This window comes from Sylvia atricapilla, chromosome 15 (genome assembly GCF_009819655.1).
Source record: "Sylvia atricapilla isolate bSylAtr1 chromosome 15, bSylAtr1.pri, whole genome shotgun sequence".
Classification (NCBI taxonomy): domain Eukaryota; kingdom Metazoa; phylum Chordata; class Aves; order Passeriformes; family Sylviidae; genus Sylvia; species Sylvia atricapilla.
In genome coordinates this window covers 2662451-2684429 of record NC_089154.1, presented here as the reverse complement: position 1 = coordinate 2684429, position 21979 = coordinate 2662451, and the positions used below count along the sequence as shown (strand labels likewise).

Below are 21979 nucleotides of genomic sequence, written 5' to 3'. Positions count from 1 at the left end.
AACCTGGTATCTGTAGTTACTCTGGGCTCGGGATGTTTCAGGGTGTTTGCATTTCTGTCTGCTGCAAAGTTGGGTGCCAGGCATAGGAAATGTAATGAGGACATGGGGTTAAAACTTTATTGGGTTCCCATGAAGGGGAAACAAACAATATGGTAAAGCACATGATAAGAAAATGCACGTGGAGGAGTGGGAAGTCACAGGTAGATAAATGGAAGGAAAATTGCCTCAGCTGGAATAAAGCTGTGGAATATGATGGCATGTAAGAGTGCCACAGACAGACACAACAGCCAGGCTGAGCTACAGAGGGAAGAAAGCCAACCAAAACCTGCTCTCATTTAATCCCTGATCCCCCTTCTCTGTGCACGTGTGTGTGCAAAACAGGCACTGTGAAATTACACTGCATTAACGGGGAATTGTGTGGCTGGTTCCAAAGGCCAGACCATCCCAAACACCGGAATGACTGCTGGTGTAGGCTCTTAACATTAACCAGGAAATCTGAGGAGAGGGAAGGGTCTTTGCTGCTATTTAGCAAGGTCAGGAAGGACAGAGATGCATAAAACTAGCAGTGGGTGTAGTTTATTTTTCTGTGCCATTAGCCCTTTATGACCGGATGCTGGTGCAAATCTCATGTGGCCTGATGATTTAAACTGCAAACTTGGAAATGCAGCTCCTGTTTCCCTCCAGCTGGGGAGCACTGTTGAGCTTGGTGGCAGCACTTGATTATCTGAACAGGTTTGCAGGCTCTGGGGCATCTTCCAGGACACTGTTCCAAGGCAGAAATGACTTTTAGTCCTCAAATCCCATGAACCCATCAGTTTTTTCACTCTTGGTGTTTGGCTTGTCTGCCAGGGTGAAATCCTGGTAGGATTTTGCTGTGAGCTATGGAAAAGCTCAGGAGATGTCTCTGGATGGCTTAAGCCTGCCACCCACGGTGTCTTTCTGCAGCTTCCTGCACACTGTGGCTTGTCCTTCCTCAGGATTTTAGGCAGATTTCTGTGACGTGATGAACCTTGGGAGCCTGGGAGTTGCCCGTGGGCTGCATCCCCTCCAGCAGCCCAGCAGCTGGGTGCCTTCACCAGCCCTGTGCACGCTCTGTCTTTGAGAAGTGGGGTGTGATTGTCAGCCCCGTGGTTTGTGTTTGCATCTCCCCACAGCACAGGAGCAAAGAGCAGCCTTTGGGGGATGGAGCTGTGGAGGGGATGGAGACAGAGGGAAGGGGACGTGGTGGTGTGGCAGGATGGGGGAAAGGTTTGGGCAAAGTTGGGGTCTTGGAGCCCAAAGCTCTGGGCCAAGGCTGCGGTTATTCCCGCAGGATGGCACAGGTGGCCTGAGGCTGAGGCCTCAGTGTGAAAGTCGTCTGGGGCACGGTGAGGTCCAGGTCAGACTCGGAAACTCCCGGCTGGGGTCGGAAGGTGAATGTTTGGAGCAGCCCTACAAAGAAGACAAAGAGCTCCATCTTGGCCAGGCTTTCTCCGATACAGTTCCGTCGCCCTGCGGGTGAAAGCAGAGTGTTCACCTCCTGGAAAACCCCAGCTGGAATGTTTGCCATGGACAGGTTAGCATCTGACAAGTTGCAATGGGAGCAGGAGGGAAACCTTGAAATGCACTAAAGCATTTTGGAGTAGAGGGACCTGTGTTGCTAAAGGTCCCTGTCTGGTCTCTTTTGTCACAGGCTACAGCCATCTTACAGGGTTATTACACATTTGTGGTGTGCCCTCTTCTCTCCTTAGCTCTTCCAGCCCCTCAGCATCTTTAACCCTTTCTTTTGGAAAGCAGCCTGATAGAAGAATGCCACCTCCTTCCAAAGTGGAATAGTTTGAACATCACTTTTCCTGTGGAATTTATCCTCACATACCACTTTTAGATAAGAGTGTGTTTCTTCTTTCCTACCCTTCTCTGTGCTATATTTAGCAGTGGGAGAGCTGTACTCTGAGGGCAGCCATTCACCCAGATGCAGAACAATTGATTCCACTCAGTTGTCTGGTTACTTATTGACTGAGTTCAGGGCAGTATTTAGACACGAAGACACCATTAGTGTGTATTGTAATGAAATGGCCCTGCCCCAGCCCCAGCTCTGTGCAGGTCAGCCCTTTAGTTACCTGTGGAGAAGGGGAGGAAAGCTCCTTTCTTGACAAAATTCCCTTCAGCATCAAGAAAGTGGTTGGGGTTGAACTGATGTGGTGTCTCCCATTGTGTCTTATCCAGCAGCACTGAGGTAAGGGATGGGATTACAATTATACCCTGGAAGAAAAGTACACAGAGGCACAAAAAATAGCAAAGTGCTGTTTTGGTTCATTTTCTCACACAGATTTTGGTGTCCCAGGAGATTTGCTCCACCTGGGGTAGGTGGAGACCATGAGGGTTTTATCCCATCATCCAGCAGAGAGGCATCAGTGAGAGTTTCCCACTAGTGCCAAGGATGGAAGCCAAACCCCTCATGGTGCTGTGAAAACCTCAAGTGGAAGGTAAGATCCTGCAAATTCTCTGGCAGATACTTCACTGTGCTGAAGGCAGCAAGGAGGTAAACCAGGGCTGCTCATGGAGTGAGGAAATCCTGAGCACGAGAGGGACTGGATTGAGTCCTATGACACACTGGGCTCAATACAGAAACTCTTCTGGGGATGGGTTTGGACTCTGGCCTGTGTTCCCCTCTAAAGGAACCATTCTCCAGTGGCTCTGGGGAGGGTTTCGTGTTGCTGGGAGGGAGCAGATCCCTACCTTGGGGATGAAGTAGCCCCTGAAGTGGGTGTCCACAGCAGTGCAGCGGGGCACGTGTGGCAGGAGGGTGATGAACCTCTGCACCTCGTGCAGCACCGCGTTGGTGTAGGGCATGTTCTTCCTGTCCTCGTACGTGGCCCAGCTCCCAGCCTTCACTGTTCTCCCAATCTCCTCCTGAACCTTTCCTGGAAGGAACAAACAAACAAAAGGGATGTGTCCCAGCAAGGAAGCCAACTCCCTCCTTGGGTTTGGTTTGGGGTAAAAAAACCCCTATTTTTCCAGAGTTTGAAGAGAGAGAGGATTCTTAAAGCAGCAGTGTGGGTTTCCCTGCTCTGTGTTGAGTTCAGGCTTGTGGGTGGGTTGTTTCCTCAGCATCATACTCTGATCTCCACTCATCCTAGCAAGTCAAAGGGGCTATTTTATTGTGACTTGATCAGCACCTAGTTACAGCAGGAGCTCATCACAGAAGAGAGCTAGGATTCAGCTCTTAAGGCAAAAGAGCTGCTGTGGATCTGAGGCCAGGCCTCTTTCTTCCCCATTTCAGCCTTGCCATGGATGGAGTAGGTAAAAGCTGCTCACTTTGAATCTCTGGGTATTTCATCATGAGCAGGATGGACCACTGGAGTGTGGTGGCAATGGTCTCTGTTCCAGCCATGACCAGGTCAAGTATGGATGCCATTAAGTTGTCATCATGGAAGAGGCTGTCTTTCTTGTTCTTCTCCTGAAAAGCACAAGAGGTAAGAAAAGTCATAAAATCACCAGTCTGAGTACTCAGCAAGCTCAGGAAATGCTGCATAACCTACAGCACAGCTGGCTGTGGTCTTGTGTTTGTGAACTGGGTGATAAAATAGACCTGATCTTGAATGCACAGCGTCCACCAGAGATGGAGCACCACAGGTGGAAGGTTTGGAGGAGAGTTTTGGTCCAACACACATCTCCCCTGGAAGCAGGCTAAAACCCAGAGCTGTTCAGACTCACCCTTGCAGGTTTGGAAAGAGCCTGGTCTCTGCCCTGAACAGAAGCAGATTCAATCCTACCTCTGAGCGACTCTCCCTGCCCAAAGCCAGGTTTGAATCCCCAACAATGCTCCAAATCACATTTCAGGCCATTTCTGCCTTTAAAACTGTGCTAACTCCTCCTCCATATAGCTGAGTAGAATGCTTAGTGCCTGAGGTCAGCCTGCATCCAGCTGGAAAGAAGAAAAAGCTCAGAGCCCACATATTTTGTGTTGGATGAAATCAACTGATGTGTGAAACTGCCGAGCCTCTGCTAAGTAAAGATGCAAGGCAGGGTTAGGACTTGTACTGATAATTTATCATTCAAGTACTTTAAGGGGATCATTCATCTTGATGGAGCAACAGTATCAATGATTAATTGATTTGTTTTCATAAAAAGAAAGGCAGAGTCAGCTTTCATGTGAATTCATGCATTTTCTATGAGAAGCAAGTAGTTGATCTCACATTATTAGGGCTACTATTTCAGGAGTGGACTGAGAGTAGCTTTTGTGTCTTAATTTCGATAGAAAAATGTACTGATTTTAAGAGCCTGGCATCTGATTTAAATACCACTGGAGTAACAGCATGGATTTCAATAGATTTACATGGCATGACTGAAATCAAGACTCAGCAACTTTTTTGGCTAGAAAATCCAAAGGAGATATTGCAAAGAGCCAACAGAGCTAAGCAGTCCAATACCTCTTGTTGCTTGAATATCAGCGCATCGATGTAGCTCCTCACACTGTTCTCATTGATATCCTCCCTGCTTGCCTTCATGTATTGCCTTAAAATGGCACGCACATCTTCGATTTTCTTCAGCATGATCTTGTGGGTTTTGAAAAGAAATCCGAGGAATGGGTAGAAATTGAAATACTAATGGGGAAATTAAAAAAGAGAAGTGTTAGCCTGCAGAAATACCACATAGAATCACACAGAATCACCTTGGCACATGCCAACCAGCTTTTTCCTAAGGGCCAGTGTATCAGCTGAGTTTTGTCTTTAGTAGCAATATCTCAGCATCCCAGGGACTTCCCCGGCAGATTTTCATAAGCTAAAATAACCATAGTTCAGTTCTCATTTTAGCTCCACACTCACGTGCAGGATGGGTCAAAAGGAAAGTAGGCAAGAGGAATTTGGCAGCAGATTTTGATGACCAAAGTGGCACATGGAGAACTGTCACATTTTAGGTGTATTGGCTGGTTCTGAACATTTGAAAACTGCTGAAGTAAATCCAATGGTTGGTGTGGCTCATGTGCCAGCATAAAAAAAAATTGTTTATCTGTGGGACAGGTTACTTACGTTTAAATTTGGGGATCCCAGAAGAATCATAACTTCATCTATGAGTTTTAAAAGAGTGAGAAACGTTGGGTCCTTGTAGTCAAACCTGTCCCCAAAGAGCATGACGAAGGTGACGTTGATGGGAGCGCAGTTGAAGGACGGCAGGCTGAAAGGTTCTCCTGCAGCAGGAGCAGGGTGGAAAAGCCGTGAGATGTGGAGTAGCTGTGACACACACGAGGCTGGGCAGCCCCGGGATCATCCCCAGCTCACCTTTGAAGGATTTGATCATGTCGATGAGGAAGTGAAGCTCCTCAAAGATCCTGCCTTCTATCATCTGTTTGCCCATGCCGAGGTTGCGCATGCTGGAGACGGTGAATCTCCGCGTGGTCCTCCACAGCTCCCCGATGGAGAAGAACAGACCTGGGCAGCCCGTGAGAGATGTGCTGGGTTCAGGCACACAGGAGCCCCCCACACCAAACCAAACAGGGCACTGGGTGAGCAGGGAGCTCCACAGTTGTTTCTGCTGCCTGTTTTCACAGGGATTTAAGGACTGAAGGTCTCCCCTTTCGGTGTGCCGCGTCCCTGTGTCCTCTCAGCTCCGTTCCCACTGTAGTTTGGGAAAAGCAAGTTCCCTCCCAGCCCAGTGACCCCAGTCCTCTCCTGAGTGGCAGATGGGCAGGTGTGGCTTTCAGACCAGTGTGGGTTGGCTGTAGAGCTGGGGGGAGATGTTGGCTTGAGTCAGTCACAGGACATTTTTGACCTTCCTGGTTGCCAGTCTAGGGCCTCAAGAACCTTGTGTTTCTGAAGCATCTCCCTTCATCCTATTCTAGCCATAAAGGTAATTTATCTGTGTGGGATGGGATAATTCACTCTCCTCAAACCTAAATTGTTTTATGGAGATTCTCAGCAGTGCTGTATTTTCAGCAGTGGCAAAAATACTGACATTTTTGTGGAGGTTCCTGAGCTCATGCCACGATGATCTCTAGCACCTCCAAGCAGGGATGGGTATTTCATCCTGTCAGAGTGCTGTGAATAAAAAGTCAGGTCAATAATCCCAAAACTATCTTAGACTGTGGTCAGCTGAAAAGCTAGATGCCAGCACTTCACATCTTCATCGTGGTTGTGGGGCTTTTAAATATGTTTGCTTTTCTGTTTTAAAGCAGTGCAGTTTTAATTGGGATAGCAAAACGTTTTTGCTTTAAAAATGTCAAAGCAAATTTCTAAACTTCAAATTTTAATTTTTCTTTAATTTATTCACTTTCATCTGGATAATTCCTTTTCTGAGAGCATCCTCACAGTCAATAAATTGGCATTTTCTGAAGAAAAAAATATTTCATGGGAAAATTTGTGACCATTGTTGCTTAACAGCCCCTAAGAACTTCTATCTTTGGGTCACCTTCAAGTGCCTCAGACTTGGGCTGAGAAGGTAAATGTGAAAGGACTTATGATGCAATACTGATAGTCTCCCACAGGGATGCTTACATGTAAATTAGCTCTAAAAATACCTTTTTCTTCATCGATTCCTTTTATTTATGTAGCAATAAATTAATTTATTGACATTATAACTGGGTAATTTAATTTCTAATTCTAAGCCCAGCTTCAGCCTGTGACCAGCATATAAAGCTGTCTTTTGGCTCTCCCAGCTAAAGCCTCACATGAAGCAGAAGATGGACAAAGCAAAAAGTCCTCTGAAATAGTCAGGGGTGGAAAGTTACCTTGGAAAAACTATGGGATTGTTTGTGGGGAGGAATTTCCAGGCTCAGCCTCTTGTTTCTGCCTGAATCTGTTTCAGGCTGGTCAACCTGAGAACTTTTGTGGGGAGGCAAAGGTGTGGGAACTGACACGACAAAGGCAGTGGGAGAAAGGGAAAACCCCAACAGCTCCAAACAGCCAAGCCAGGTAGTCCAAAGTCTCCTGGAAATGTGCAGAGGGTTCATAAATGTGGTGGTGACAGCGAGCCAGCAGACATCTCACAGAGATTAACCCCAGAACTACCACAGTGCCTTCAAAAATCTCACTGCTCCCACCCCTCAGCTTTTTGGATATGGACGGGCTGCAGATGCATCAGCAGGAATGATGGAAGGCCAGGAGTCATTGTGTGGAAGGAAAGCCAAATGTTTGCTGTCACTCGGCTTCAGAAGGGCCCAAGGGGATGTTTAAAAGCTGGGCACCAGGGATGCACAGTTAGGCTGTGCCTCATCATCATCATCATCATCATCATCATCATCATGGGCACTAAGGGTCCCTCCCACCCCCCCACTCCTTGCTCTAGTACCGTTTCCATTCTGAATTTGGTCAAATATTGGGATGGATGGTCTGTCTACAAACTCCTCTGTGTAGTTCACAAGCGCCTCTCGCACGACTTCGTACCCGGTCAGGACCACAACTTTCTGGAAGCCAAAGTGGAGGGTGAAGATGGGGCCGTATTTTTCTGCAAGCTGAAAAAAGAGGTGAGCTGTGACGGTGAGGAAGGGAAGGAGCGTGCAGGGAACAGCACCTCTTGCTGTCTGAAAGGACATTTTTCATCCTGACATCCTGCTGGGGATGGCTGCAGAGCCACTACCTGCAGAGGGGCATCTGTGAGCCAGAGCTTGTCACAGCCAAACATGAGGCATTTTGTACAGATGTGTGGAATTCAGGCTTCTTGCCATGAAGGAGCCCCCACCCCATCAGAGCATCACTGATCTGGTTTTGCTGTTGAGGAAAAAATAAATGAAAAACAAACAAACCAAAAAACATCTAAAAGACTGGACTTCAAATGGCAGCTGAAGTTGGAAAACTGGAGAAAGACCAAAGAAGAGAAGACAATTCAGGGCAAATAATGCTGCTGTCACAGAGGAAAGCTTTGGCCTGACGCTCCTGATGTACTAAAGCGCTCGTGTGTCCTGCTGCTAGCCCGGAGGAGCAGTGTCCCTTCCACAGGACAAAGGGGACACCCATCAGTGCCCACCAACAAACCCCGGGCAGTGCCAGCTCTGCTTAGCGCAAACACCATTTTTTACTCTCCTTGAGGTGAGATGCAGGGATAACCCCTCTGCAGTAATCCCAAAGCAAAGACAAACATAATCAACACCAAGCGCAGCCCAGCAAGGGACAAAAGCAGGCGGAGGTAACTCCAAAGCGCCGTGCGGAGGTGCGGAGCGGTGTCTGCCCAGCCCCGCTGGGTAAACTGTCCCCAGCCGGGAACAGCTCCGGGCAGCAGCCGCCAGCCCCAGCGGCACAGCACGGGCAGTGTTTGCCGAGCCCTGCTGTCACAGCAGCCCCGCACAGCCGGCTGAAGCCCCTGTTCCCTCGCCGTGAGCCCGGCCAGCCCCAGGGATCCGGGATGCGGGAGCAGCCCCGTCCTGCGCGCACCGCCCGCCGCCCTCCGCGGGGCGAGTTGTCTGAATTACAGCTCCGCGCAGGAGCTCCCAGGTAATTCACTCCGGTTCCCCAGCACAGCTTTCCCATCTCTCCCTTGCACTGCCGTCTAGACTTTAACGCGTATCCCATTCGTCCAGAGGGAGAGGGGGTTTGCAATGGAGCATCTGGATCTGGCGGCAGATTTGGGGTCACTGCATTGTGGAATTCTTCTTGCCAGCTCGCCAGGCCATAGGGGAGGGAAGCAATTTAATTCATGTTAGTTATATCCTAATGCTTTAAAAGATTTCTAGGTGTCCAAGCTGTCAAATTAATATTTCAAATCCCACAAGCATTATAGACTTCATGTACATCATCACAATTACATGAAGAAATCCCATATTACCCAGAGGTCTTTTTTAAATGGTTGATTGCTTCTAAATTACATTGCATAAACACAGACATTGACTAGAAGAAGCCCAGAAAGATATTATAAAGCAATTTTCACACCTTTACAATTTAGTTTGAATTTAAAAAGACAAAAAGTTCTCACTGATGCATCCCAGGCAGCTTTAAAATCTATGAGGGTCTGGGTTAGGGTTCTTTTGTCCTACCTTCATTAGTGATTTATCTTGCCTTCTAAGATCCACCAAGTGCAGGTTACCAATGATCGGAAGAGGAGTTGGACCAGGAGGTAATTTAAAAGCTGAATTTTTATAGCCAGCGGAAAAATAGGCTACAGCTAATAATACTGCTGCACACAGCAGACAAACTAATGCAGGATCAGAGAGAAATGAAATTAAAAAAGACATTTTGAAAAAAAAAATAATCTGGGTTTTGGGGTTAGAAGCAATAAAAATGCAGTGGCACTGTTCAGTTTCTGCCAGCTGGCTCTCTGTTTGCTCTCTGCAATTGCTACAAGCACTCAATTCTTATTAAGGTTTGTAGAGTACCTAAATAAATACTGCATACTCCACCCTCTTTAAACACCTCAGAGAATGTGGTCTAAGCAGTTTGCAAAGCCTGTCCAGAAGTAAAGAGAGTTTCAAATTACAAACCCATGCATGTGTGTGCAAGAACATATACATGGGAAAAGGTGCTTGGCATTCCTCTATAACCTCCTCCTCCTCCCGAGACCTCAAGGTCCTTCATTAGCAGTACTATGACCCTCCAAGCACTCTGCTGACACAGGGAAATAAAAAGGCTCTTGGGATCCTATTGGAACCTCCAGATTCAGGTTTAGGTAGGATTTGAGATCTCTGTGTTACTAGAGAGAAAGATCAGTATTGTTACAGGAGACTCTGGCTTTCTTGATGTCAAGTGGAGATCAAAGGTTGTTAATAATGGTAAAGCCCAGCCATCCCTGGGGGGTTGTAGCCCATAAACTTCTTCATCAAGTCAGCTCTGAACTGCCCGGGAGGGATGTGATTTCAGACTTTGTGTCTGAGGCAGAAGACATGTAATAGCTAGCCACAGAAAATTAGCTTGGATCAAGTGATCATGAGTGGATTCATGAGTGCAATGGAAAGACAAAATTAGATTTGAAACTTCTGGGAGAATTTCATTTTTGCAAGAGCAGCTTCTAAGGGACAGAGGGGAAGAAGTTAATGAAGTTAATGAAGCCAGCTGACCCAGCAGGCTCCGGAAGGGGAACAAGACAAGAGAATGGAATGATTTAAAGTTGAACATACTGAACATCTAGAACTTGCATCCCTCATAAAGGCTTAAGCCTCGTAGAAAATAATTGAGGTCTACTTGGTTAAATAGTGGTTTTCAGGAGGAAGTCTGGCATAAGCAGCCAAAGGAATAAGATCATGGAGGGAAGAAAGGGCTGTCTTACATGATGAGGAAGCACAAGGCTAAAAGTACATTTGTCCAAAGGTTAGATCATATAAAGGCCATTATTCAGCAAATATGGGCCCTCAGCCTTGTAGATGCAAAGAAGGCAAGGAAGGAGGTGGATCTGATCCAGGGTCCTGGAGTGAATAGCTTCTGGGCTCTCACTGGAGCTGCCTGTGTGTTGTGGAGATGCTGCAGCACAGCAGCCACCCAGAAGCAGAAGCAGGAAGTGTGTCGCAACATTTCTGGGATTTATTTTTTTATTAGTTTCCAAGAAATGGGCTGGAGGCAATGGTTTCCCCCAGAGCATGCCTAGGATGACTCAGCCCTGCCTGCTCCATGAGCTAAGAGGCAGAGGGGCTGTAAAGACAGGCAGGAAGGATCACAGCTGGCACAGGATGCAGAACGTGGGCACTGTGATGAGAACTTGCAATGGCACATGCTCTGTGCCTGGGCAAAATGTTTGTTCCTGCAGGGTTTTCTTGGGCCAGCAGCACCCTGGGGCAAAAGTGACGTGTTGCTGCTGCTCTGCTGGTATTTCATCCTTGCCCTGGGAGCCTCTGAACTCATAAAAAGGCCTTTCAGAAAGAGACTTAAATTATCTCTGAAAAGCCAGGGGGAGTGTTTTGTGGTTTTTTGGTTTTTTTTCAAGCCAGGCTCTGAGTGCAATGCATTAAAATGACAAAGGTAAGTAAAAGTCTTGCGATGACAAGAAATTCCTGTCTCACTAATGTGTCTGGTTCGTGTTTCGTGTTTCGCTCCGGAGCCGCGCTGCTACGTGCTGCCCTGCCTGAGCACACAGAGCCCAGCACAAAACACCTGCCAGGCACTGACACTGCTCTGGGTGCATTCCTGGGGCAGCCAGGCCCCTCAGGGTGCTCGTGGCCCTGTTGTCCTCCATCCCTCGTGCCCACGTGGCATTCTGCCACTGCTGGTGACCTGGGTGGTACTGGTGATGACGTGGAGCATTGGGTATCAGCCTCCTAAAGGCAACCACACCGCTGCCAGTCAGCCAGCCTGGGCCACTCAAACACCTGCATCCTTTAACTTAAATCCCCCAAATTCTCTGCACCTTCCCTGCCAGTCCCATTCTTGACAAGCAGTGCATCCCAGAATGCAGCCTTGGATAACTCCTGCTGGTGTTTACTGTGGTGGGTTCCTTGAGAAAGAAAGGGGCCACATCAGGGAGCCATGCAGAGCCACATCCTTCCTCACACAGCAGTTGTGATTTTCTGGAGTTAGAAGTCCAGCTATTTCCTTTGAGATGTTTGTGGCTGTGAGAATTGCTCACTCTTTGTGCTGCTGAACATGTCCTAGCTGCAGGCTGCCCACTGTGCTCACCGCTCTCGTGCTGGGGTATTGAAGGTGGTGCAGCCCAGCTTTATCAGTTTGACCTGAAATCAACTTCATACTGTCACACCAGATAGATCAACAGCAACAGAACAAAATATTTAATGATTAAGTAGGTGATAAGGTCAGGCTTGCAATAGTTAGACTGCAAATAGAGCAACAGCAAAACAAACACGAGCAAGCGCAGCAGCAGAGGCTTCCTTGTCACAGAGCTTGCTGAGCCCTCCCTGAGCTGTGCCTGTGGTACAGCCCCCAAGTGCAACAAGTAGAAGGTGCAGAATCACTATTAGGGTGCTGCCTTTAGTTGTGTGAACTAAAGCTAGTGAGGAGAGTCAGTGTCTTGGCCAGAGCCACTGTACTTTGTCATCCCTCCACATTTCTCCTTTCTTTCCTTCCATTTGCAGCACAGCTCAGCTTTAGATGACAGTGGCTTTAGTTTTATGTTGTAGGTTTACCATAACTGCCCCATTTTCAGTCAAATGGACGATACTCTCCTTATTCATCACAACATACCTGGTAATTGGGACTGAAGTTTGGAATTAGGAGCGTGCGGATGATGGTTCACTCTGCATCAGTCAGTGCAGAGAGTGAGAAATGACAACCTTAAGGCAGCTGATTCATCCCCTGAAGGATCCTTTCTCTCTGTGAAGGGTAGAGAAGACCTACAGAGCAAGTACAGCTGCTGGGGTGCAAGTGGAGCCGGGGGCTGAGCCTCTCCCAGCTCTCTGGTGGAGAGTCCTGCTGCCCAGCCCCAGCTCACACTGCCACAGGCTTGGATCGATTCAGCAGCGCTGACTCAGAAACTCTTCCCTTGCCATGGCTGCTCGTTTTCTGCCAGTTTAGGGAGCTAAGACAGCCCAACAAGGGATTGGACAAGTGCCAGATCCAGCATGAAGCCAGGAGAGGTGAGGGAGTGGTAGAAATGCCTTTCTGAGCAGAAGTGGAAAGCTGCTCAATTGGCCCCATCATAAATGGTCTGTTCAGCATAAAGTGCCTGGTGTGAGTTGGAAAGAACCCACTTCCCAAACCACTTAGATGTTTTCTGATAACTGTCCTGTCCCTGGGTCTTGGCATCAGCTCATGCTACACCCCTATGTCTGGGGCTCTGTGATAAAGATAAGGCAGGTTGTATCCCACAATGGAAACTCAGTCTGAGGCTCAGCTGAACAACCATCTTGAGGAGATTTCCAGATCCTTTGCGTGTCTCTTGTCTCCAGCTGGGCCATTGATACTCAGCTCTGCTACAGGGCTTGGACTTTGGGCTGAGAAATTGCCCGTAGAGGCTGTCAGGGGACAGCTCTGATGGGTTACATGTACAGAGGAGGTCTGAAGGCGTTTCACTCTTTCAAATTGTCCTGAAAACAGCATCTCTGATGTGCTGTTCCAGAAATGAATCACAGTTTCTGAGAGCAGAACTCAGAGCTGTCTGAAGGGTTTGCATTATACAGACATTGCAAGAGCTGTTGGAGAGAATGTCATGATTGAGAGAAAATAACAGTGCTTGGTGTTTCCTTCCCCTAAAGCTCAGGGACAGCTTTTCCCCACTCTGGCTAGATTTGCTTTAAAGCTTGAAGTGCTCACTACTCTAATGCTGTCGTGTTTGATCATTCACAGGGCACAGCACAAACCAGGTGAGGCATGGGAGTCAAGGTAAAGCCGACATCAGCAGTGAGATCCAGGTCTGACTTATCCACTCCTGGAGGGGGCTGGAAAACAAATTTTCGGAGCAAGCCCGTAAAGAAGAGGAACAGCTCCATTTTGGCCAGTCCTTCACCAAGGCAAGCCCTTCGTCCTGAAAACAACCAGGGGAGAAGTTGATGGTCAGCACTGTAACTCTTAGTGATGTCTGAGACCTTCTAAACTGGAGGTACAGTCTGGAAGAGCAGGCTGCTGAGGTAGGAAATTTTCCCTTCCTTTTCTCTGTATATTAGAGGTGCTACTGATTTGGTCTCAAACTACACAGAAGTCAGTAGATATATGAAATGGCTCAGTGACTGTGAGTAAATCCATGTCTCCCATTTCTCCCAAAGAAGAGGTGGTTACCTACAGGTGGACAGGAGAAATGACCAGAAATCCCTTACCCTCTGTTCTGTGTCCCTGGCTTTCATACTTCCCTGAAATCAGGGGGAACTGCCATTAGCCTTGCACCCACACCTCTCTTACCTATGGAGAATGGAATAAATGCTTCTCTCCTAATGAAGTTCCCAGTGGCATCCAGGAAATGGGAAGGGTTGAACTGATCTGGGGTTTTCCAGTGTAACTCGTCATTCAGAGCAGAGGTCAGCAGTGGGATAATCTCAGTACCCTGAAAGGGATCAAAGAAACTCATGGAAGAGGAGATCACGCCCTTACTTGAGCCAGAATGTGTTATTTTTCCTAATGTGAAGAGACAAATAGAACATGACAAACAGAACTGGGGAATGTTTCTCTGCCCCATCGTGGCTCTGTCTGTTTTCAGTAACTGCTGTTTTATTTTTTGGACCACAAAACATTCCTTTCTTACAGAGTCAGATCTTTCAACAAAGGTGCTAGGGTAGAGGTCCCATATTTGACATAAAAGATTCAAGCCAGTGTGATTTAATTAAATCTCTGGTTAATCGTGATTCAAACAACTGTACCAGACCACAATCTATTGTATGTTTATAATAATTATCCTGGATGCAAGACAAAGGGTCACAGCACAGATTAAACCATGCATCACTGTGTCTTTAGTTATTTATGTGTTGCTTCATCTGCTTTAAAGACAGCTGTGAGGAATCTGTGCAGCATAAGCTGCCAGCCTCAGAGCTCACCTTAGGGATCACATAGCCCCGGAAATTCACATTTCTGGGAGTCGATCGTGATACGCCCATGGGGACAATATTGGCAAACCTTTGTATTTCATGTATTACTGCTTCTGTATAAGGCATTTTTTTCCGGTCCTCCAACTTAGGCAGCTCTCCTGGTTCAATGACATGGTTCATTTCTTCCTGAATCTTTCCTTGGAGGGAGGAAAGGATTAAGAAGCTGATAAGAATCTCATCTTGCAACTGAAAATGGCTACCAGTTTGGCAGAGATGAAGAAAAGGGAAAACTGTAACTATCTGGGAAGGGGCAAGTGGGTAAGTCATGGTGTGGTTCTTTCAGGTTTGTTGTTGAGCTAAAGCAGCCTAAATGGAGTCACTACAGTCCATCTCATGCCTGACTGTCATTACACACCTTTGTTACCCCATAACCTTCAACAGAAACCAGATCAGAATCAGCTCCTGAGGAGACCTTTAGTGACGTAAGCCCATAGCTGCAGGTGATGGGGGAGCTTTAGTGTGACTCTAGGCTGCCCCTTAGCCTCTCCCACTTGGCTGGGCTGGTTTATTGCAAACCAGCTGAATAAAATTCCTTTGTAAAGTCAATGGTTGTTATCTCTCTCAGAGCACTCATAATAATTACTCTAGGCAACACTGAATGGGTTCCACTCCTTTCCACAACCAAAGCCTTAAGCATGCAACAAAAGATTGTACAAGAGACTTGTCCTCCTTACTCTGAATTTCTGGGTATTTCATCATCAGAAGCAGCCCCCAGCGCACAGTTGTGGATGTAGTCTCAGTCCCAGCAGCAAAGAGGTCCAGGGTTGAAAACATCAGGTTTCCATTGCTGAATGCAGTGTGTGTTTTCTTTGACTCCTTCAAAACATGTGGGTAATACAGCAAGTGATACCCATGTATGTGACTGTGTTGCCACCAGTCTTATCTGCATTGCAGCTTTCTGTGATTCTATGTGCTGGAAAACTAAACATTTGGTCTCCTAGCATTAGGGCCCATGCTGTGTGGAATTTGGTCCCAAGCATATGTGTAATCCTCAGGTCTAGATACTAGAAATCCAAACACAGTTTAACACTGTACCATTCTTGTGGCAAGGTTTGGGATGATCTCCTCCTTATGTTTGCTGAGTGGGAACTTATTTCACTCTCGTGGGACATCTTGACAACTAAATCCCTTTAACCAGCAGTTCCAGTGGGGCCATGAGCAAATACAGCACAGCTCACTGTGAGGATGAGCTTTGATATATTCTGCTCACTGCAGTTCTTCCACTCACTCCCAGCCCCTGACAGATGGCCAGCCCTAAGGATAAGGCAGAGCTAAGGGACTTAGCTTTGAAGTACCTGGTTTTGCTTCACCAGAAAGGCATCAACGAAGCCTGTTAAGTCGTTTTCATTAAGCTCCTCTTTGTGCTCCTGGAAGAGCTTCTGGAGAAAAGCATTCAGTTCGCTGATATTTTGTAACACGGTCTTGGAAGCTCCAGACAGAAATCCAAGGGATGGGTAGAAGTTATATAACTGTGGAGCAAGAGAGGTCTTAATGTTAATTGGCATTTTTGAACACATATTGGTATCAAATCACACTGCTGGTCCCTTGTCCTATGCCCTGACATCGGAGGCTGTTATTCCTCCCCTTCTACAGCCTAAGGAGCTCTGGATTCCTGCAGAAATAGAGTGTTCTTTCCGTACTTCAAGGAGGCAGGTTTGGGATTGTGCTTCTGCTCTTCATAGAGGGTAAAGTTGCTTCTTTTGTGAAGACTTTGGGATTTTTTTTCTTTTACTAATAAGCTTCACTGACTATAATGCAGGGAATCTGTGCACTGCAGATACAGAACCACAGATGTGCTCTGTAAAGGCCGGGTGATAATGTTCTTGTTCTCAAGAAGCAAGGTGTGGGAGGCCAGGAGAACAAACCCAGGAAACCAGATATCCCCCAAAAAACTGACACCTAGAACATAAAATTAAGCTCTTACCTGCACCATAGGGGAGCCCAACAGCTTAGTATTTTGATTTATCAGCTTCAGCAAAGTTAGAAATACTGGATCATCATATTCAAACCTCTCTCCAAACAATATAGAACAGATGACATTGGATACAGCATTGTTGAGTATCATTTTTGTATCAAATGGTTTTCCTGCATTTCAAGCAATGAAAACAAGTGATAAAATGCCTGTGCACTCTGGTTTCCTATGGAAATGTAGTCCTGAACTCTCAAAGAAAACTCATTCCCCACCCAGAATCCATAGCAGGGAACTCTGTTTCAGTGTTTTAAGGCCTTGGTTCAATAACCTACTGTATGCTGAACTTTAACCACAAGATACTATTTGCTAAGAGTTAAACTTTCATTAATCTTTATTGTTCTGCTTGACCTGTTCTCTGTCTCTGGAGGAAAGACTTGACACTCACCATGATAGGATTCAAAATATTTGATAAGGGAATTTACTTCCTCCAGGATTCGGTTCTCAAGGGTTCTCTTTCCCATTCCAAAATCTCTCAGTGTGGACAAGGTAAATCTTCTCATGGTTTTCCATATCTCTCCATGGCTGAATGCGATGCCTAAAATAAAGGTGTAACATCCTTATGGCACCTAAACCTTCTTACACACCTTGGTACCTCCTAAGATCACAAAAAGTGACCTGTAAAAGGACAGTACTCTCTGCTGTGAGAATATAATGAACAGAGAGTTCATAATCATCAAACTTATCCAAGCAAAAGGTCAATTACCATTTCCTTGTGTCATTTTCCTAAATATGGGTATTTCTGCCCTCTCTCCAAACTCTTCAGCATGATTTAAAAGGGCATCCTTGATGGTTTCATATCCAGCCAGTACCACAACCTTCCGGGGTCCAAAGTGCACTGTGAAGACCTTGCCATATATCTTGGAGAGCTGAATAAAGGTGAATAAATATGTTCATTCAAAGCCAGATCTGGACTCAAACACTAGTACTGGCCACTCTAAGTGGCTTCTAGACAAAAAGGAGCCTCCCAGCCCTCCCTGATGTCTCCAGGTGCTGCTGTAATTCAAGTAGTGAGCAACAGCTATCGATTGCCAGCATCTCTGCTTGCACCCTGTTTGCACAACAAGGTGTCTGCTATCACTGCTCCTATCAGGGGAGTCGGTGAAGTGCCATTGCATTCCTGTGGTGTTCTGCAGTAACAGGCAAGCAATACCACCTTGGGAGGCTGGTTAGGGAATGCTGGAGCAGGCAGGCCTGTTTGTTGTAGCACTGGTGACCTGAGGCAAGCAGGCGTGCACACACCTTTGAGGCTGAAGCCACAAACACTGCAAAAACAAAGCCAGACAATAACTCTTTCATTCAGGACAGCACTTGTCTTTAATTATGGCAAGGTGGGTAGTGTTGCAGTCATCACAGAATTATTTGCTGGCCACCAGAAACTTGAATTCGACTAGGAAGCGTATTCTGGTAGATAATGTCACAGGAGCGTTAGGCTTATATAGCAAATTAAAAATGAATCATCTGTTACCCAGAAAGGTGGCTTTGACAAGCCAATCATTCACTTGGTATTTTAGGCTTCGTTTAAATACACTGCAAGCCATCCGCTCCAAATGTCTTCTTGTTTCTGATGTGCCTGGCTTACCATTTTCTATGCATTAGATAGATTCCACAAATTGAATTTCAGATTAGAAGCAGCTCCTGTTATTACGGCAGACAAATTGAATTTGTTTTCATCAAACAGTGGTTTGACGGCTTGGGAGATAACATTAGCACCGGTTCTTTCATCCCTGGCAGCTCTCAGAGCGTGGCAGACCCAGGGGCAGGGAATCACAGCTGCCTCCGAGCCTCCCTCTGGCCATCTCCTTGCATTAGTGCTTCTTGGCATGCACTCTGGTTTTACTCAAGTATTGCATGTGGCAGGCTTGAAAGCCCAAATAAAGCTTCTTGGTAGATGATAGGAAATTAGTCTGATGCCGTCATGTGACATTTGCACCACAAAATCCCCCAGTACTGCCAAAAATAATTCATAGTTTCATACCCACATCCTCAAACATACCCGGGATCAGATGGGAGCTCAGGACCAGAAGCCCATCAGAACTGATCTCCACACAATTCTCTGCCCCATAAATCAAGGCAGATGAGCACTGTGTGCAGGCTGTAGGAATTCTGTATTTTGGCAGCACAGGATGCCCCTTCTTCTACAGCTAACTGGAGGATTTTGCAGTGTCTGCACTGCCTTCTCACTGCAGACGTTCAAGTGGCTGAAGGAATTCTCTGGGGACCAGCTTTCCCCCACTGCAGTGTGTAGCAAGCAGCACACACACAGGGAATGTGACAGGTCACCTGTGATAGCTCTCAACACCTCAGTTGTCCTTACAGCAGCAGGATAAAATCTAAATTCCCACTGAATTGTCCCCAGGTCCCTACAGGAACACTTCAGACACTTTCTGAAACAAACATTGCCCCTGGCTTTTTAATATTTAAGTCTTTTTTTCCCTTTCTCTTTTAGAAATATAAGTATCCACGGAGCTGTGTAAGAAAAAGCAATTTGTTGAGCTAGACATATAAACTCCATGCATCAAGTCCTCAAACCACCCTGGGCAGTGTGTGGGAAGGCAGAGTTGTGCTTTGCATTGCAGAGATATAATTAGTTTTGGGAAGAAGTGTGCATAGGGCATCCTCTTTCCCTCTGCTGCAGGGATGATACCTTTTCTTGCTTCACCCCTTCCATCCACCCATCCTTCCTAGAGGTCTGGCAGCAGTGAGACATCTCTTGATGGCAGCAGCCTGGCCAACTCAAGTCTTTTATCTGCAGCCTCTGAAGGGCTCAAAACACCAACAGTTTGGAATAGATTGCAAGGGGTGTGTGGTCTACTCTCGAGTGCGTATACAGAAAGAATTGTGTGTATTATATTCATATATATAATTACAAGTGTGTTTGTGCGTGAAGGTAAAGTCGTTCTGCCAGCCTGCCTGTGTGCCACATCTCTCATTGCTGCCCTCCACACAAAGCAAACACAGCCACATCTCTGTTTCCCCAGGTGCATTTCTCCTTTCAGGAATTGCACGTTTGCCCCCTGCCTGCTCGCTCAGCCCCTACCTCTGTCAGCGACTGGAACGGCTTTTTCAGGTCCACCACATTCAGGTTCCCAATCAGAGGAAGAGGTCGTGGCCCAGGGGGCAAATTGCAAACTGACTTCTTGGAGCTGGAGAGAAAGTAAAGGAGAGCAAACAGCCCTGCTGCCAAACAGAGCAGCGAGGTGGAGCCCACATACTGCAGGAGACTCTGCAGAGCCATGTCCAAAGCCAGGTGAGGGTATGAGCATCTTGGGGTCCCTTTATAGCCCTTCTGTCATTGCCTGAACACACCTTCTGGGGAAGTGGCTTTACACAGAGAAAGGGCTCTGTAGACTTGTTTATGTCCACTTAGACCAGATGTACTCAATTTTCCTGCCAAACAAAACACCTTCTTTTATTCTAAACCATGGATTATCATAATCTGAAGCTCTTATTTCATCTGCAACGCTGGGGTGAGGTGTTTGTTTTCTAGTGGAGACCTGTGTTATGGACATGTTGTTCTCTATGTGATTTCAGGGTCAGAACTCAAGGACAGGACCCATGCTGGACTGCTGTCACTGTGCCAGGTCCCAGGGCTCAGCTGGACCACTGGTGATGCAATGGAGGAAGCAGGACACAGGAGGGAAATCCCACAATAATGCACGGCCCAGGGTGCACCTGGCAAGCAAACCCTTGGGGAGGACAAGACTGACCACAGAGAAGCTGGAATGGTGGTTGCATGAAGATGTGCTAATTCAGGATTGCTGACAGGAGCAGATCTATTTACAGGTGACAGCTCTGACTCTTTTTGCTTTCCTGCCACCTCAGTAAAATCACCTCCTTGAGCAAATCAGTGTTTTTATTGCTAGCATTGTTATTGTCTTTGTCCCAGAAATCCCCTACCAGCAATCCCAAAATGCCCCTGAAACCATCTCAGTCACTATTTGACAGTTTACTGCCCAGAGAACTGTGCCTGGATGGCCATGCCTTGGCTCAGCTTTTGGTGATGACTCTCTCTGTTTATGAACAGCTGCATGAATCCTCCAGGAGAAACCGTCCCCTGCAGGCAATCCTGCCTAGATTGAGAAAGAGATCCTGAATCCTTGTAGCTTGGGAGGAGCCAGGATCAGACTCTGCAGCTGGGCAAGCAGAGGATGGAGGAGGGAGGCTGCCTGGGCAGCTGCTGCCAAGGAGGTGCCAGCCAGGAGGAGCACATGGCAGCAGTTCTGGCCCTGCAGGTACTGAGTCATGTCCCAAGCCAGGGCAGGGTCCTGCAAGAGCCCACGTGCCCAGGTGACAGCTCCAAGAGCCACCCCCACCCTCTGCATCCTTGGGGGATGACAACAAAGCAGAAGTGACCAAGAATAAGGAGCCACTTGTAGAAATGGTGGCTTTAGGGGAAGGAGCTGATTTGATGCTCTATCCCATATATTCTCCACTGGGGATATTTTGGTCCCTACTTGCAGATTCTGGCAGATTACTGAGCTGTGCTGCTGTTGAACCCTTCAGAAATCTTCAGTTTAATAATTCTTTTGCTAGAATTCTCCAAGGCTCCTGGGTGCAGACTACACTGATGGAAAAAATGATGATTATTTATTAATAATAATAAAAGTACATTAGCCAAAGGCAAGGGGAATCAATAAAGTCTAACTAGATTGACATGAAAAAGGTGCCTGCACGTCTGCCTGCTCTCCAAGGCTTGTTATCAGGAGTGGAGTTCTGCACAAGGGGGAACTTTCCTCTGCAGAAGAGGACCAGGCAGGGTGGGCACAGAAAGGAGGGCAATGGATGGTCACGTCCACCTCAAGATTTGCTGCACAGCTATAAGGTCTTGGCCTGCACCTCCCTCTTCCAGATATTTCCAAGAATATCCTGTTCCGCCAGATTCTTCTCTGAGCAAATGGTGTGACTACTGCGACTCCTGAGACTTTATATATGTAGTGAGAGGTGTCACCGTTAGGGACATGAAAGAGCCACACTCATTCAGGTTGAGAGGTGAGCAGAGAAAGAAGGGCAGTTTATTATGATTTGGGGTTTAAATAGGATTTGGGATTTGATCAAGGATTGGGAGATGAGAGGAACACCTCTCTGACCCCAGTGGTCAGCCCAGCAGTCCATCACAGACTGGAATGGAAACAATCTTCTTTGTTTATGTTAAATGTGTAGGAAAGCTCCAGTAGAACTAGAAACAATCATCAGAAGGCTAAAGAATCAGGGCGACAAGAGGGAGGGAAAAAAACCCCACGTGGGGCTAGTTGGGTACCAAAGAGGAAATCTGCTGCTGTTTGCATAGAGCTCTGTTGGAGTAGAGCTGGCTGCTGCCAGAGCAAACAAAAGCACTTTCCCTAGGACTTCAGTCTGTGGTGATAATATAGGGTGAGACCCTTTCTCAAGTAGTGAGCCCATGGACTCGCAGCCTGCTGGACTGATGCCCTGTGAGAAATGATGGATGAGCTCTCCAGAGGGAGGGAATCTTTGCAGTTTTAAAACACAGACAATGTGGTGCCCTCACCCCCATTTCTCCCTCACATTCCCTCAGCTCCCAGTGTGCAATCCTGAACACAACCTACAGCCACAGGCTTGCAGGTGAGGATCCCACACAGGACTGGGGGAAAATGTTACTCCCAGCTCATGTCTTTGTCTTTCTGCCA

General features: G+C 47.0%; 2 protein-coding genes across 2 annotated transcripts; both read right to left on the bottom strand.

Moving 5' to 3' along the window:
• Positions 1 to 1216: 1216 nt before the first annotated feature.
• On the bottom strand, positions 1217 to 9262 carry CYP2W1 (cytochrome P450 family 2 subfamily W member 1). The gene is made up of 9 exons (XM_066329705.1): positions 8945 to 9262; positions 7267 to 7429; positions 5262 to 5411; positions 5013 to 5170; positions 4413 to 4586; positions 3298 to 3439; positions 2719 to 2903; positions 2100 to 2241; positions 1217 to 1491 (listed from the first exon to the last, which is right to left on the bottom strand). The coding sequence occupies exons 1-9, from the start codon at positions 9140 to 9142 to the stop codon at positions 1301 to 1303; spliced, it is 1503 nt and encodes a 500-aa protein (XP_066185802.1). The 5' UTR covers positions 9143 to 9262; the 3' UTR covers positions 1217 to 1300.
• Positions 9263 to 11595: 2333 nt separating this feature from the next.
• Positions 11596 to 19597, bottom strand: LOC136367881 (cytochrome P450 2K4-like). The gene is given in 10 exon segments (XM_066329703.1): positions 11596 to 13311; positions 13683 to 13824; positions 14312 to 14499; positions 15037 to 15178; positions 15658 to 15831; positions 16287 to 16447; positions 16720 to 16869; positions 17038 to 17200; positions 19372 to 19575; positions 19577 to 19597. Coding segments are annotated over 10 exon segments (1533 nt in total). The 3' UTR covers positions 11596 to 13123.
• Positions 19598 to 21979: the final 2382 nt, after the last annotated feature.